The sequence below is a fragment of the Enoplosus armatus genome, chromosome 1 (genome assembly GCF_043641665.1).
Source record: "Enoplosus armatus isolate fEnoArm2 chromosome 1, fEnoArm2.hap1, whole genome shotgun sequence".
Classification (NCBI taxonomy): Eukaryota; Metazoa; Chordata; class Actinopteri; order Centrarchiformes; family Enoplosidae; genus Enoplosus; species Enoplosus armatus.
The window spans coordinates 29,164,928-29,181,089 of record NC_092180.1 but is presented as its reverse complement, the minus strand read 5'-3'; the positions used below and the strand labels follow the sequence as shown (position 1 = coordinate 29,181,089).

The 16,162-nt window shown below is 39.2% G+C and overlaps 1 protein-coding gene across 1 annotated transcript in view; it reads right to left on the bottom strand.

The window, feature by feature from the left end:
- arnt2 (aryl-hydrocarbon receptor nuclear translocator 2) overlaps window positions 1-15,449 on the bottom strand; it is a 54,022-nt gene extending 38,573 nt beyond the window's left edge. The window contains exons 1-3 of the mRNA XM_070909845.1: window positions 15,198-15,449; window positions 8,668-8,779; window positions 4,523-4,570 (exon numbers count right to left, since the gene is read on the bottom strand). Coding sequence (XP_070765946.1) covers window positions 4,523-4,570; window positions 8,668-8,779; window positions 15,198-15,228 — 191 coding nt within the window. The 5' untranslated portion in view covers window positions 15,229-15,449. The remainder of the gene's footprint in view (window positions 1-4,522; window positions 4,571-8,667; window positions 8,780-15,197) is intronic.
- Between the last annotated feature and the right edge of the window lie 713 nt (window positions 15,450-16,162).

The window sequence follows — 16,162 nt, the reverse complement described above, 5'->3', positions numbered from 1 at the left end:
TGATAGTTGAATAAAATTGCTTGTCGACTTCATGTCAACTGCTCATTTGAAGTGGTTGCAACAACGTAGGTCAGCCAACAAGGGATTTTAAATGAATCTGTATTTGTGAAAACATTGCACCTATTTGTCTCAATCTGAGACAAAATCCCCTGCAGAACCTAATATACAAATTTACACTTTTCACTGAGGTCTGAAGCTGCAAATACATTTCTGTCCCAATGTCTAATATTTTGGGCATGTCATATATAAATAAATTAAAAGCCCCAAAATGTTGTTTCTGCTCAAATTTTATTCTTATCAGGGGGACAAATCCAAATGAAATTCTTCTAGTTGTGTTAGCAGCTCCATCAGGCAGGATGTATCATGTTTAGCTGCAGGTTTCACAGACTTACACATATGGCTGGACAATATGGCAAATAAGTTATACCATAATATTTTTTTTCATATTAGTCATTATCAGTATATATCATGATATAAATCAAGTCAGTATTTCTGTTGAACTTTAAGATTCCCTTGAGGTTATAATTCTCTGGTAGCAGACTCAGGACCTGAAAATGACCAAGAATTGTTTGAGCTGTAAACAGAACATCTATTTACATAAATTATTATTATTATTATTATTATAATACACACATTTTAAAGAAAATCTGTCTATCTCCGCAATTTGACTTTGTGTCCAAAAACGTCTATAAGTAGCCAAAGTAACGCCACACCACTGACGTCTTTGTTTCCTCGTTTATCCAATACAACTCTTTATGTTTAAGGTTGTTGGGTTTGGTTGTTGTTTTATGTGCCAACACAGAATTGTCCTGTTTTTTACCAAAACATCATCATCTGGTAAGTTTAGCTGACTAAACCAACCCCACTGTGCCTTTGGATTTTGGAAAGTGGGCTGTTCCTAAAAGACAGATATAATTGGTTAAAAGGGCTTAATTTCTGTAATATAATTTGTTGTTATATATTGTCACACAATTTACTGATCATCATTTATATCACCCAGCCCCCCTGACATGTACACGTTAGGTAAATTCAACTCAGTTTTAATTAAATTTTATTTATATAGCGCCAAATCACAACAAGTCATCTCATAACACTTGACTTATAGAGCAGGTCTAGACCGTACTCTTTATACTACATACAGAGATCCAACAGTTCCCACCATAAGCAAGCAATTGGCGACAGTAGCAAGGAAAAACTTCCTTTTATGAGGCAGAACTGGACTCTAGGTTGGTGGTCATCTGCCTTGACTACTCCCTTACCACCGTGGAATGGTTTCTGTGGCCAGGCACCTGATATAAAACATACTGACAAACTAATTGTGATCTGATAAGAACTTTCATAATGATGGTCAACACTAACAGGCTAATAAATGATTTCTAGTAAGCATACCAATATCATACCGAATATATTGGTATACAAACCCTATCCTGATATTTTTTGGCACCAGTTGTTTGTTAGAACGGGCATTAAATGTGCAGGGTGTACAGTCTGTTGATCCCTGAGTCAATGGAAAATCCTCTGCGGCCTCAGCTGGCTAGGCCTACCTGGCGTATCTCTCCTTATCCCCACCAGGAATCTGATCATCATCATACCTACAGAGAAGAGAGGACACAGCATGTAACACAATGTATATATATACAGATGAAAAGCATCATGTAGAACTATTCATTCTCCTCACATGCAATGGTTGTCACATATTAATGCATGAGGTAGATGGTAGTTTGATGGTAACAACACAGGCAACACTGGACAAAACAGGTTGCCAATGGCTGTTGTAATTGGCGCAGTGATAAAAGTATTCTGTTCTACTCTGAGTAAGGACAGGTTACAAAACTATGTTTATCTTACATTCTGGGTTACATTTGTGGCCTTCATTCATATTGGTTATATTAACTCCCAAACTGAACTGCTGACATCTCAGGACAAGGTGACTCTGGAGCTTTACAACGGAAACGTGAGTAAGGCAGCAACACAGAGGGGCTGGAGAATCATTCAAGTTTTAGACAAACTCTCTGGTTTATGCCATTTTTACATTGAAATGGACAACAGCCTGTTGTCTGACCACTCATGTTGCTGCCCTACTAGTGTCACAGTTTGCTACTCTCCTACTCCCCAGACCTGCCCTCCTCAAGCCGCCCACCAGATGCCCTCAGACTTTTCAACTATACTTTCTCATTCACCTGCTCACCTGTTCTCACTTCCCTCATCAGCCACTCCCTACCAGTCAATTTCCTTGTTCCAGTGGCAGTTCGTTCCACCTCTGAAGTCATGTTGCTGTGTGCTGTCTGCATTTGGGTCCTACCCCCCATCCCCACTCTCCGGTACACATTGTAACAACTAGACCATGGAAGCAAATAATAGCAGTTGAATCTCATAAGCAACTGAAATTGTAAAGCTTAACCATTACTGAAAAGTTAATGTTGAAATCTACATACCACACTGAATTGGATTCATGGATCTGGATTTATGAATTTAAATGTATTTTCTTTTAAATTGCAAATAGATCCTTACATGTGATTCAATTTCAAAAACTTTAATTTAATAATAGATTTAAGAATAGCATTCACCAATTTCGAGAGCAAATTCAAGTGATTATCAAATTATGTTTAATAACTTAAATATGAATATAATCTATTTTATTTTAATTATTATTATATATAAGTTGCACAAAGTAAAAAAGTAGTAAAAGTAAAAAATTATAGTTGCTAAAATTGGACTGCTTAAATTCAAGACAAAAAAATGAAACTTCCAGACATCCAGACTACCAAGGATACTTCTTCCTCTTGTATTTTAGGCAGATTAGACACTTGGTGCACACAACTGACAGAAATAACCTGACAGGATAGAAGTCCTTGGTAGTCCGGATATTCAATTTTGAATCTGTTTGTCTTTTGGTGTCTGTATCAGTCAGATCAGAATTTGGCTAATTGAATTTGAGTAAACTATATAGTTTGTTGAATATTGGATACTTCTATCTGAATTTGTGAAGCCTAAAAAAGTACTTGTTTGGTACATGACAAATGAGCAAATCCCATCTGCTGGTGAAGGCCATGAGATTCTGATATCTGCTGAAAAAGCTGGTAGGTGGATCTTGTGTTCAGCTCTTTTTGTCAAACCTAAAATGGTGTTTTGGAAGTTGCACCATTTGAAATTACCCACTGACACTTTCTAAGAGGAGAACTCATACCACATAAATTCAGATACATGGTTATCAAAGTCAAATATTTCAATGCATTCAATGCAATTTCAACATTTAACCACTACAACTATTCAGCAGTGGTTCAATTTCTCAATTAAGTATTTTGTTTTTTGAAAGATCAAAATTATTATAGCTATTATTTGTTTTCATACTAGAACCAGGTCTAGCAGAATCACAGCATCCGTAGACTTCAGTAACCATAACTAAAGTATAAAAGGTCCCGGTCCATAAAAGAGCCAGGCCGTATTTTCCTTTAACCTGTCCATTCAATGTCATTCAATTCATGTCAATCCTAACTTTAAAAATGTGAGGATTAAGCAAAGGCAAATATCACTAAACTGAACTTGTAGCATGAAATCTGCTGAGAAACTGTAATCTATGATATCCTGTTGATTTATAACCTGAAGTTTTCACACTGTCGGAGTATGGAAGAGTCTTGTCGTGTGTTTGAACTTCTCCCTCTCAACTGTCTTCATACTTTGCTGATGTTACAGCCTAAACAACCCCTTCCCCCAAACACACTGAATTGGGTCAACTCTACCTTTTTCCAATTTAGTCTCAGTGCAGCTGTGCTCCTGGCTATGGGACACAGAAGTGTAATATCTATTTTATGTACAATGTGTATGTACAGTGGCAAACCCTTTCACAGTATGAATATGCTACTGTCCATTATTTAAGAGTGCAGTTCCTCCTGTGTTCAGCAGAGAGCAGCTCCTCCTTCCCATAGTCGCCACTCAACTTAGCAGAAACAAATCCACTTCCGTGTTGTCAGCTCAGATATAAAGCACTTACTGTACATCCTACAGACTTACTCACAACACAATATGAGAAGGAAGAAAAGGAAAACAAGTTGAGATAAATTAAATTGTGAGAGGACGGTTGAGATGCAGTGACAGAGAAAGACCTGAGTCCCTCTTTAAAAAAAAGAAATGCATAATACAGCACTGTATTTTTGATGGAGGGAAACAAAAAGTAAGTCATGAGGTGTCAAAGAAGTAGTCAATGTTACAAACATAGGGTATCTGCAGGGTTGACGAAGACAAATTTGGACTTTTTAAGACCTTTTAAATGCTACCTGAAAGACCAATTTAAAACCAAGGAAAACTCATGTTCCAGTTTGCTAAAGTGCATGCATACTGTACTACTAATACATTTTTAATTCAAAGAATGCAGTCAAAATTTTGATCCAAAAAATGTAATATGTTCATTTCAACAACTTCAATTTATTATTCCGGCAGATACCCTGAAACAGACACTGTGTGATCTTTGTGAACTATTTCTAAAACATTTCAGACAGGATCGGAATGCTTTCAGTGGTCTCACCTTGAAAATTTGCTCGGTCCCTCTCCGTCTTCATCATCAAAGTCCATTCTGAGAGACAATCACAGGAAACACAGTTACTACTTCTATTAGACTGAGAGCTGACAGTGCTCTCATGACTAAATTCACAGTGTTTTCTGGTAAAAAAAAAAAGAGCGTATGCAAATCCACAGCAATAACTTAAGATAGCAGAAATCAGTTTAGAGCAACAGAGATCTTCTTCATTTGGTTCTGCTGCTGCAAAGTGACAAACTTGTGTCTGCTGACAAATAAACCAATAGGTCAATGTGTTTATCCGGCCTCAGTGGTTGGCTACTCTTCACAGAGCTGATGCTTTCATCTCAACATGTCACCACAGGCACGAGTGATGAGCCATTCTGTTGCCTTACCACTGGGATCAAATCACTGTGACAGGTTTGAAATCAACCATCTGTCACAAGAGTTAGCCATGGTCATGATGACGGGTTAAAAAGCCAACATCAATGCATCTGAGAAAAACAATTCAGGAGCGAGCATGCAATAGACTGGACAGTATCCAAAAAAGGGAGAAATTACAGCATTGTTATTGAGATAATTGATTTGCTCAGAACATTTTTAACAGATGTGTCAACACTATACAAAGAGCGTCGCTGTTTAACAGCATGGTAGGCCGCAAAATGTTATAAAACGTAGTCCTGTACAACAACCTAACTGCAAACCTGACCATTAATGGAAACAAAAAAGGGGGATGGAAATGGAAGGCAGAGCAGCGTGACATGGAGCAGCGTAACGCACACCCTGTTTGTGCCTCTGCATACATTGACAAAGCACTATTAACATAGAAACAGAGTTGTTCAGAGAAACCATCAGGCTGAATTACTATTATGGAGCCACTTGTTGAGAGGTTTAAGGAGAAATTCACTGACAGGTCATCCTCATTTTGTTTAGCTTTTTAAAATAACAAGTCTGCCACATTTAATAGGAGTAATATTACCACTGCTCCAGCTAAAACAACTGCACCACAATGACTGCATCAACTACATCAACACTGTCAAGTGGACCATCACTTCCAAGCATGTAAAATCCTTGTGTGGTTATCTGAACTATTCAGTCTCCATATCATCCCATCTACCAATATTGATAGTCATACTAGAATATAGCATAACGAGAAGCATGGGTACTAAAACCCAGTATTAAACAGGCCCCGGGGCTGAATTATTAAAGACAGTAGTATCGATATGCTCCGACATTATCGGTTCTGCTCTCGGTATTGGGGAAATTAAAATAGATTTCCTATCTATTTAGGCTACATAACGTTATCTTGCACCTTTTTATCTCAACAACTCAGTTTCTAATTTGAAATAAGATTAAGACATTCGTCTATCTCTCCCTCAGAACCTGTCATATGTGTGAGGGGTGGGACACACACACACACACACACACACACACACACACACACACACACACACACACACACACACACACACACACACACACACACACACACACACACACACACACACACACACACACAATGAGAGAGACCCTGTCCTTGGCGACAATGGCGGAAATGTTCAAAAGTCTGGTTACAGAGGCGATGCTGACAATGCTAGTTGCCAAAAGTGCAACAAATCTTTTGCATGTAAGGGCGAAAACATGAGCAATCGTTGGAAACATCTAGTGAAAGTGTGTCACATACAAGTGGAGAAATGCCCAGTTTTCGACTGCCTAGCTCATAGTTCATCTCTCGTTGCCCCATCCACCTCAGCTATGTTATGTATGCTAGCAGCCTAGAGCCCACACGGAGTGAACTAAATTATACAATCATGGGCTAAACCATTCTACTCACAGAGTAACCCTTTAAATGCTTGTCCCTGCTATGTTACTGCTTTCATTCCCTGAAATGTTACCAGAGCATTATTAGGCTGCATAATTTAGATAACCTGACACTTCTTATTGAATTAACAGCAGAGTAAAACATCATCAAGGCAGGCAACACTGTGGTTGTTGACGCTCTCATCTGTACAGTGACTGAGTTCATGTTTTTACTCTATAAATTTAAATGTAGCAAAGTACAATACTTGCGATGTAAATGTAATTCATTATTTCCATCCGTGTGTGTGTGTGTGTGTGTGTGTGTGTGTGTGTGTGTCAGGTTTCATTAATCCCCTACTCAGATGACAGAAACCAGGTTCCTCATTTACATTACATTTAAAAAAGCAGCTTACTGGAAAATGGCAACTATAGCTGGGTTACTTAAGTGCATGTAATAACCTGTCACTACTCATGATCTACCTGACAGTTTCATGCACCATGGGAGTGACACTGTCTGAGGGGGCAATGGTGTGTGTCTGTTGCCTTGGGATCTTCTTACTCAACTACAACCTGGCTCATCTACACACACCATGATAAATAAAACAACAATGGCATACACAAGAGTCCCTGTTGCCTTCCTATGCCATGCTTATTTGCCATATTGCCTAGATCCAGGTCTGTATTATTTATTCATGTTTATGTTGGCCTAATGCCTGCTGGGTTAAATGCATTGCTTTGGCCTCTGAGGATTACATTAACAAGACACTGAACTCATGTACAGCGCTCCCTATGCACACACAAACACAAAAAGCAAGTCTAAAGCAGCCCCCCTGTATTTTCACCTCATTCCTTTATGGCTGCTCCAATGCTACACTAATGCAGAATCTGAAAATTCCATTTGCATGTCAAATGGAGTTCCAATCATAATAGTTTTGAGATAAGTTTCTAAAAGCTCTCCATCCAAATTGAAACACCAAAACAACAGACAAATGGATAGACTTGATGCAGTTCCTGAATCTTGAAAAATAAGGTATGATTTATGGGCCTCGATAGACCACAAATAAGTAGAGGAATCCAACAACAATTATTGGTGGAGTCGGATCAACCCGTTGATGCAGCTGGTGTGATACCATCACAACATGGTTTCTGGTTTTTAGTTTCTTTATACAGAATTTCACCTGTTGTGGGTTGTTGATGCAAGACAGCAAAAGGAAAGACAAGGTGAGAAAGAGGAGCATAACATATAAACATCACCACCCAGATTGAAACCAGAGACACTGCAGCTACATGGTATACAGTGTTTACCATACATAGGCTCTACATGGGCGGCCCACCCAGGTAAATAAAATTCAAATACTAATACTAATAATATAAATTTTTCAATCAAGACACGTAACTGTTATTTCATAATGCACACAGACCAGCGGGCCCTCTGTCAAAATAGTTTATTTATCTCAACTACTCGCACAGAAATTCTAGAACGTAAGCTTTACCCGGAACGTTTTGGCAACGCACCAGTTGCTGTCTATCAGATCCACTGTGTTGGAGCATTACGGCTTCCCTGTTAGTTACAGAGAAAATGGTCAACGATTCGTGTCAAAAAGTATGCCGACATTGTTCAATTGAGGTTGGGTCTGTCTGTGGAAACACAAACCTTATCCCCACAGCGTTCAGGCATCCTCTCACTGCAAATTCGGACCGTGCCAAAGTAATAACTAACGCTATTTTCTGCATTTTTTTGGTTTCCCTGCTGTACTGAAAACGTACTGAACCGCGACCCCAAAACCGATATACATACCGAACTGTGAATTTTGTGTACCATCACACCCCTAGTTGGATGCCTAAAAACCAAACGGAACACACACACAAAGTGATATATCGATAAGTTAGTTAGCCAACATAACAGCCAACTAACATTCAGTCTTTCTGAGTTATTCATAAACTTTTGTTTGACTAGTATATTACTGAACCCGACATGCGCCGCGGCACAAATACTAGTACACAGTGTGAGCACAATGCTTTCACTGTGTAAAAAGTAATGCTTTGTGTTTTTTCTTTTGTGATCAAGTCCAAAAGTATGAAACTCTCTAGCTGCTTCATACACATCACAATGGTATGAATGAATATATTGTTCCCTCCAACACTGTAATAAGACTATGAGAAAGACTGTATATAACCTAGGCATCTAAATGCTACTGTTTAAAATGTTACTAGCTAATGTGGCAGGGAACCCAAACAAAAATGTATCAGCTTCTGGGGACTGTTGGTTTTATTTTCAGGTCTTGCTGTAAAAATGTTTTAAATATATATGTAGTGGTTGATTTCCACAACAGGTCAGCATCGAAAATACTCACCCTCCTGATCTCCTCTTACCCCCGCGTCCTGGCACGGCTCCTCCCATCCTCATCTGGCCGGCCCCAACTGCTCCCGGCATCGCTACTGTCCCTGGCAACTCACTGCCCATCTCTGGAAGATACAACAGAAGCAGCAGAGGGTTAGCAGAAGTATCTGTCACATAGGACTACCATTAAACTTGCTGTGTCTCCTATTTGAGGAATTATTATAAATCCAATTTTCTGTAGAGTTTTACATTGTTTTGTTTTCAGCAGCTCTTCAGAAGCACACTTCATCTCACAAATATTGAAATATATGAAAAAATACATTTTAAATCGGCTCATTTCACTCAACAATTCTCTGTCAACACACTGATACTACTGGCTAGGTATGGAACGCAGTAAGCCATATTGACAGGTGCTGTACGATAAACAAAGGCAAGCTTTACATCACCAGTGCCAATTAATATTATATAATATTAGATTCAGATATATTATGGTTCCAGTTCTCATGTTTTTAACAAATGATAAGTTACATTTTCACATTGTCTTGCACAGCTTGAGACCTTAAAGGTCCCCTGTAGAGTTTTTGGCCCCTAGTTTTGCTATAAAGTAGTGCTGAATGAACAGGTCAATGTTTTGTATTTATGTTCTGCATTTGCAAGCATGCAGCGAGGCGATACATGTCATATTCCTGCTGATGGTTTCAGGCTATTCCACAGCTGGTGGAAGTAAGTCACAAAAACATAGAAATGTACCAACAAATGCAAAGAAGAAGAAAACTGTTCACTAACAAACAAGGATGTGCTTGAAACATGACTTAGCATTGACATAAGAAACATGGAGCAACGTAGGGTTCAGTGTCTTGCTCAAGCACACTTGCTAACCACTGCCCTATCATGCCCATATATATGAAATTTTATATTAGTCTGTTGTCAGCACTGTATTCCATAGGAGGACTGGGATCTGTAGAGTAATCAATCGACACAGACCTACACAGTGTAGCCTGAGGCTATAGTTAGCAGTCTGGACAACAAATTCTATCTATGGATGTTTCAGTAATGAAGCTGGTAAAATACGTGCTTGCTGTTCCATTCAATATGAAGCCAATGTGCTTTGTGTCATTATAGCTGAGAGGATTATACTGCGTGCCAATTCAGCCTCCTCTCATTTTTACCTCTTTCTCTCTCACTGCCACTGCATTACTTTCCTCCTCGCTCATCCACAAATCCATTATGTTTGCCTTGCTGTTTTCCCCTCCATTTCTCTGCTCTATTCACTCACTCACTCACTCATTCAGCCAGATGCAATGGACAGGCCAATCAAACCCTCCGGTATGCTCCAGTGCACCAAGTAATATAGTTAATATTTGATACAGTATGCATTCCCCCCTACATCTTTTCTTTAAGAGAAACACACACACACACACACACACACACACACACACACACACACACACACACACACACACACACACACACACACACACACACACACACTGCATGGCCTTCTAAGGACCAGTCTTCCATCATTCATTCATGAAGTAGGTATAAGTAACAGAAGGTTATAAACTAGCATAATCGGATTAAGATTCCGCTTCATCTAACAATCAGAGCAGCCATTCAGCATGGCGGGAACAGCACACATACACTGCTGCCTTTCTCCTAACAGTCTAAATAGGCACTACACTACACGACTAATATACAACCCATGGTGCAGTTCGCCATTCAAAGTGTTACAGCCATTAAGAAATACAACGCCTTTTGAAGAGAGCCCCATTGGTCACCTTTTCTGCTAAATTATGAGAACACTGAAGCCAAAATCATCCATATGTCCCTGTGTTAACTGTTTGGCTCATCTGACCCACCGGATGAAGGGTGTTGGGTTAACTCTGCGATTGGCCGACTATTTCAGTCAGAATTCTTCTCCTCCCACAATGATAATGGGTTGAGCCAGACGTTTCTCTGAAGTGTGGAGATGAGTCTGGCTATGGAAGACTAGTTGAAACACATCATGTTCATCAACAATCATGTTCAGCTACTCCTGCTGCAATTCACAGTCTAAAAAAAACTATAATTTTTGTGTTATTGCCTGAATTGGAGGTGTCATTTTCCATCCCTTCCATCATAGCTTTCTACTTTCACAAGACTTTCCAAGCTCACACAGGTGTTTGGCTGATCAGACATTTCAGGAAATTGTTGACTCGTGCTGGGCCTGCTGGCTGACTCTGGCTCATATCGATCTTTCAGCTTAAGTGGGCACAAATCATTTTTAACCAAACTGCATCATATCCATCATGGCAGGAGTGGTATTAACAAGATGCCCGTGTTAAATAGCGAGCTTGTCTTGAACTTTGGACAGAGCTATCTTTTGCTTCCAGTCTTTATGCTAAGCTAGGCTTTCCTTGTCCAGCTCCATATTTATCACACAGACATGAGATTGATTCAATCATTCCATCTGGTTTAAAGAAATACAAACAAGCCACAGAATGATACGTCAGACTACTGTTTGGTTAACTCATGTTATGTGTCATGTATGTCAAAAACACTATTTCTGAATAATATCATCTCTTTTTGTTCCTCTAATATGTTAAATATTTTCAACATTGTAGTCGTGGCATCCTCAGTTTATGTTTGGCTTGCAATGTTGCATATCATCCCCCATCTCTTCTTGCCCTTATTTCTTGAGACCTTTCTAATGTCACTATCTAAAAATGCCCAAACAAACACTTAACTATCTAGTCAAATTTGATCTAGGGATCCCTCCCATCATATAAAATTAAACATAATCGTTACGGCATGTCTATACAGGAGGCGTTTCAGCCGCATCTTTCAGTCGTCCATCTGACACGAGGTTGATGCGAGAGATACATTTTAAAAAAATCCAACTGTCTACACAGGCTGCATAACGACTTGAGTTTTACTCACACTATAAACGCGACCCTAAATATTTTTTTACGCTTTAAGTCTATTTTCTTCTGTTTTTTTTTAAACACACATAACTGTGTGTTTGTGTGTTGGGTTCTGTCACTGCCAAAACATGTGTGACCTACACTCAGTGCTGTGCCTGAACGTATCCTGTGCAGACAGACGGAGGCCTGAAGCTGCTACTGCTTTGTTAACGTGCTGCTTTCACTATGCGGGCTGTGCAGACACACTGTTTGATTGTGGATCATAGCTACCAGAGCAATGTCATGGGTCAAAGGTGTGTGTTTGGATATCAGGACTTCTATCACTCACAATGAAGCACCAGAGCCAACAGTCTTCAGCTGCCTATTACTGGATAAGCTGACGATCTCTGCATTCCTTTAACAGCATGGCAAGTGTTGAAGGTTTTCTTTGGGGCAGTGTCTTAACGACACACAGTCAATCAGAAGCCTGGTTTTAACTCAGATATACAGTACATCTTCAAACAGCCAAAAGCTGAAAAGCCCTGAGGTCAAACACATTAATGAGCCTGTTGGGAGACCAGGGGGAATGTTACATACTTTCTCCTTTTCAATCAGACAAGACTGTTTCTAGCCTCTCTCTTGCCTGTCATCCTTTCTTCCTTCACTCCATGTCTTTTCCCCAACCACCAAGTCTATCAAACTGCCTCAGGCCATTCACCATTCAAAAAGGACAATTAACACTCCAAAAGGAATAAACACACACGGACGTATATTCAAAGCAGTTTCTTTATGACTTAAAAAAACGTAACCAACTACAATACAAACTGATAGAACTGGATGCAAAATTGATAGGATGTCACTACTGTATTTATTAATTACTGAAATGTTTATCTAAACCTCTTACAATGTTGTATTCCTGTGATTTTATGTTGATGTCTGAATTTTCTATTACCACTACAGATATATCAGCTGATTTTAGCTTTTCACAGATATTCATAAATACTGGCATATGTCAGTACAGAAACATAAAAACATTTACAGACAGTGTCAGTTTTTTCCTATTCCAAACTTTGCTGAGTGTAAACACATTTTTCATACAAAACCTTTTTGTAGTTTAACATTTCATTGTTGATGAATCTGTTGATTATTTCTCCAGTATATGAAGTTGTTTAGTCTGTGAAATGTCAGAAAATCCAAGTCCAAACTGACATGTTTAAATGTTTAATTTTGTCCAACCAACACTCCAAAACTCAAAGATATTCAGTTTACTGTGATATGAAAACAGAGAAAAGCAGCATATCCCTACAATTGACAAGCTGGGATCAGAGAATATTTGGCATTTTTGCTTGATAAATTACTTGAATAATAAAGTAATTAATGGAAAACGCTGCTTTCAGTGCTTGACAGTTTTCTATACATACTTCACTTTGATCTGTAAACTTCATGGCCCTGAAATTGCATCTATCCTCTCGAAATACACCACCCTCATTGGATCATTTAACTTGTCATGTTTCACATGTTCTTACACCAATTGGATCTGGGTGACAGCCAGCTGGAGATAATCCTGCAGTGACACAGCATTCCCACATCCCCAAGTACCTGGTCTGAGGTCAACACACCTGACCATACATCCATGCCAGGGGAAACAGTAGGGCTGATCACAGATCAGCAGGCTAACTTTGTCCTCCTATAGCAGGAACAGCGTCAGCATTAGGCATGACTTAATTCTAACTGGGTGTCATCACCGGATAGAGGAGCTGCACGTAGCTCTCACTGCACGTGAGTGGGTCATTACATTCCAACAAGCATAACATGCAGGGGATGATAATTAAAGCAATAGGTTTGTCCCTGGCCTTGAGAGTTTGAGACTCCCATCTGCAATGACTGACAGACTGGCTTTTCTTAAAACAAGACAAAGATGAAGGAATTTGTTTAATCTTCTCTTCTTATATCTGACAGGGTTATTTTCTCAACTGTTCATTGTTCATTCTAACACCACCTCATCTCAACACTCTGTATGCAGCCAGGGTGCTAATAACCAGCCAATTCTTTATTTATATTCCCTATTCATTTACATTGCCAATTAAGTGACACAGAACACGAGGTCGAGTATGGTTGGCCTGTTTTCATTTGGAGGTCTAAGATGCTCAGAGACTCGGCCCTCTACATAAGAATAATTATTTTGCCACTCTTACCCGATTTGGACAGATCCTTTTGGTGTTTTCTTTTCTTTCACCCAAATACTCATGAAGTCCTACTTGGGGAGGCTCAAGACAAAAGCTGCCATGTGGAAACATTTATACGGTCATTTTTTGCAACTATACTGAATAAAAATCATAACTTTAAGGGATATTCACAGACTGTGACAAGCAATTGCTACAGTATATTTTGCACAAATATTTAATTCAAATGTAATTCATTTAATTTATTGCCATGGCAGTTGACACAGACCATATTAAAAAGATTAACTCCATTCTTTGAAAACTGCGTAGTTATCAAGCTTATTAGAAACAGTATTGTCTGATCTGGAGGTAAGAGAAATAAAGTGTGATTCCATTAAGGTACATACATTTCAATTAAACTAAGCTTCATGCTTTTCGCTGTACATACCTGTTCTAGTAATTCACATGAGCAAAATCACCCTCACTAACTCAGCATTGGGAGAACATTACGCCAGACTGTATTTAAACATTTAACAATTTACAATTTCTTTGTTTACCCGGAAACGTACATGGCATGTAAGCTTCACCTAAGACTTATTACATATCAACATCAAATTTCTATTAAATCGGCAAAGGACCACGTATTTCAATTCAATACAAACTTTATTACTGATTCACACAATTCCTTACTGCCCACTGATGTAAAAGACTGAGTCAACAACAGGGGCATGGATTCTGAAAGTTTAGGCTAGTTTTTCTTTTAATACGCGTTACTTGTCTTAGTGGCTAAATGTCGGATTGCAGAATTTAAGGGAATCCTGAATTGTTGTGTTCTCTCCGGTACGTCACGAAACGTTACTACCTAGGAAAAGCCACAACGTTATTACATTGGCAGATTTTTAAATAACGTTTAGCATTTCGCTCTGTCCATGAAAGCTGTAACGTTACAGGCGAAGATATCTAAACCCTTTCTATGCAATAAGCAATCAACAGGCAAGGAACAGAGAACAACACATAAGTCACGCTGTCAGCCTGCCAACCTTTTAGTAAGCTACAACAAATGTTAAAATGTCTCCGATGTAACACATAACATATGAAGGGCAACGCTGTAGGGCAACGATATGCAAAATAACCTTTTGTATCACAGTGAGGAAAGCAAAGGGTCGGTGAAATGAACACACTAAGCTAGCTTTCACAAGCTAAAAAGGAGCAAAAATACGACACCAAAGGCCCATAGATACTTAGAATTTCACAATAACCAAGTCGTTGTGACATTCTGGCTCATAAATTGCCCGCAAGGTTGTGAAGAATAGTAGTATTGTTAACGGCGGTTCAGTGGGGGAAGGGGGATGGATGCTGAAACCAGGCTTCGGCGGCCTATCGTCGCTTCAGCCCTGTACAGCAACAGTCTAAGCAAACTACAGCTTCTTTTTTATAATCTAGATAACATTAGTTAACATTCCGTTTCGTCTCCAGCTACAGACTGGACACTGACTTACCGGACGGGTTGACCGCGGCGGGAGTTGCCATGTTTCCCCAATGCAGAAAAATAACAAAACGGCAGCGATGGAGATGACGCACAATACGGATAGAGAGCCCCCGTGAGAGACCGTCTAAACTCCGCGGGATTGGCACGCGAGGCTCGGTCCAACCGCCTCACATCCGTTAACGCGGAGGAAAACTAATCTGGATTCAATCGACTAACAAAGGCCTGTTTCTGTGCGGAACAAATATAGTGTATGTTAAATGAAAAAATCTCCACGACCAGACTTAATGCAAGATGTCTGAATGGTAGCACCGCGAGATTTTAGGGTTGCTTGAATAAATTAATGTCCTACAGTGTGACTGGTGCAGTGATGAATATAATGTAAAGATGTATGGCGTCGTTTTGAGTGTATTGCTTTAGTGTTGCAAGTTTGGTTTGTTTGTTTGTTAAGTTGTGTGTGTGAAGATATTTTCACTCTCTACTATTGTCTGCTACTCGGTACTCTTCCTCCTGTCACTAAAAGCTGTTTTCCACTGTCTGTACCACTACTGGTGAGCCACTAGAGCTGTATAGATTAGCTCCTTGCTCAAGAGAACATCAGCCACGACCAGTCCACCAGTCAAACCATTTGTCAAGACCTTATATTCAAATAACCCACACTGTTTTTTAAAAGATGTCAGCCTATGACTATCTCTACCTGTAAATGAATACATAGCCTACAGCATGGGTACATACATTTCTAGGTCATTTTGGTTCCACTTTCAGTAGTCATTGTTTATTAGTAAGTTTGTAAGTAATGGATTTTTTGAAAGTAGATACATTACCTTATAAAAATACTCCATTACAAGTAAATGTCCTGCATTCAAACAGTTAGTTAACTAATAGTAGCTACAGATGTTTTATCTGAAAAATGCACTTAAATAATCAAAAGTTACGGTACTCATTATGCAGAATGGACCTGTCAGTGTTATATTATTA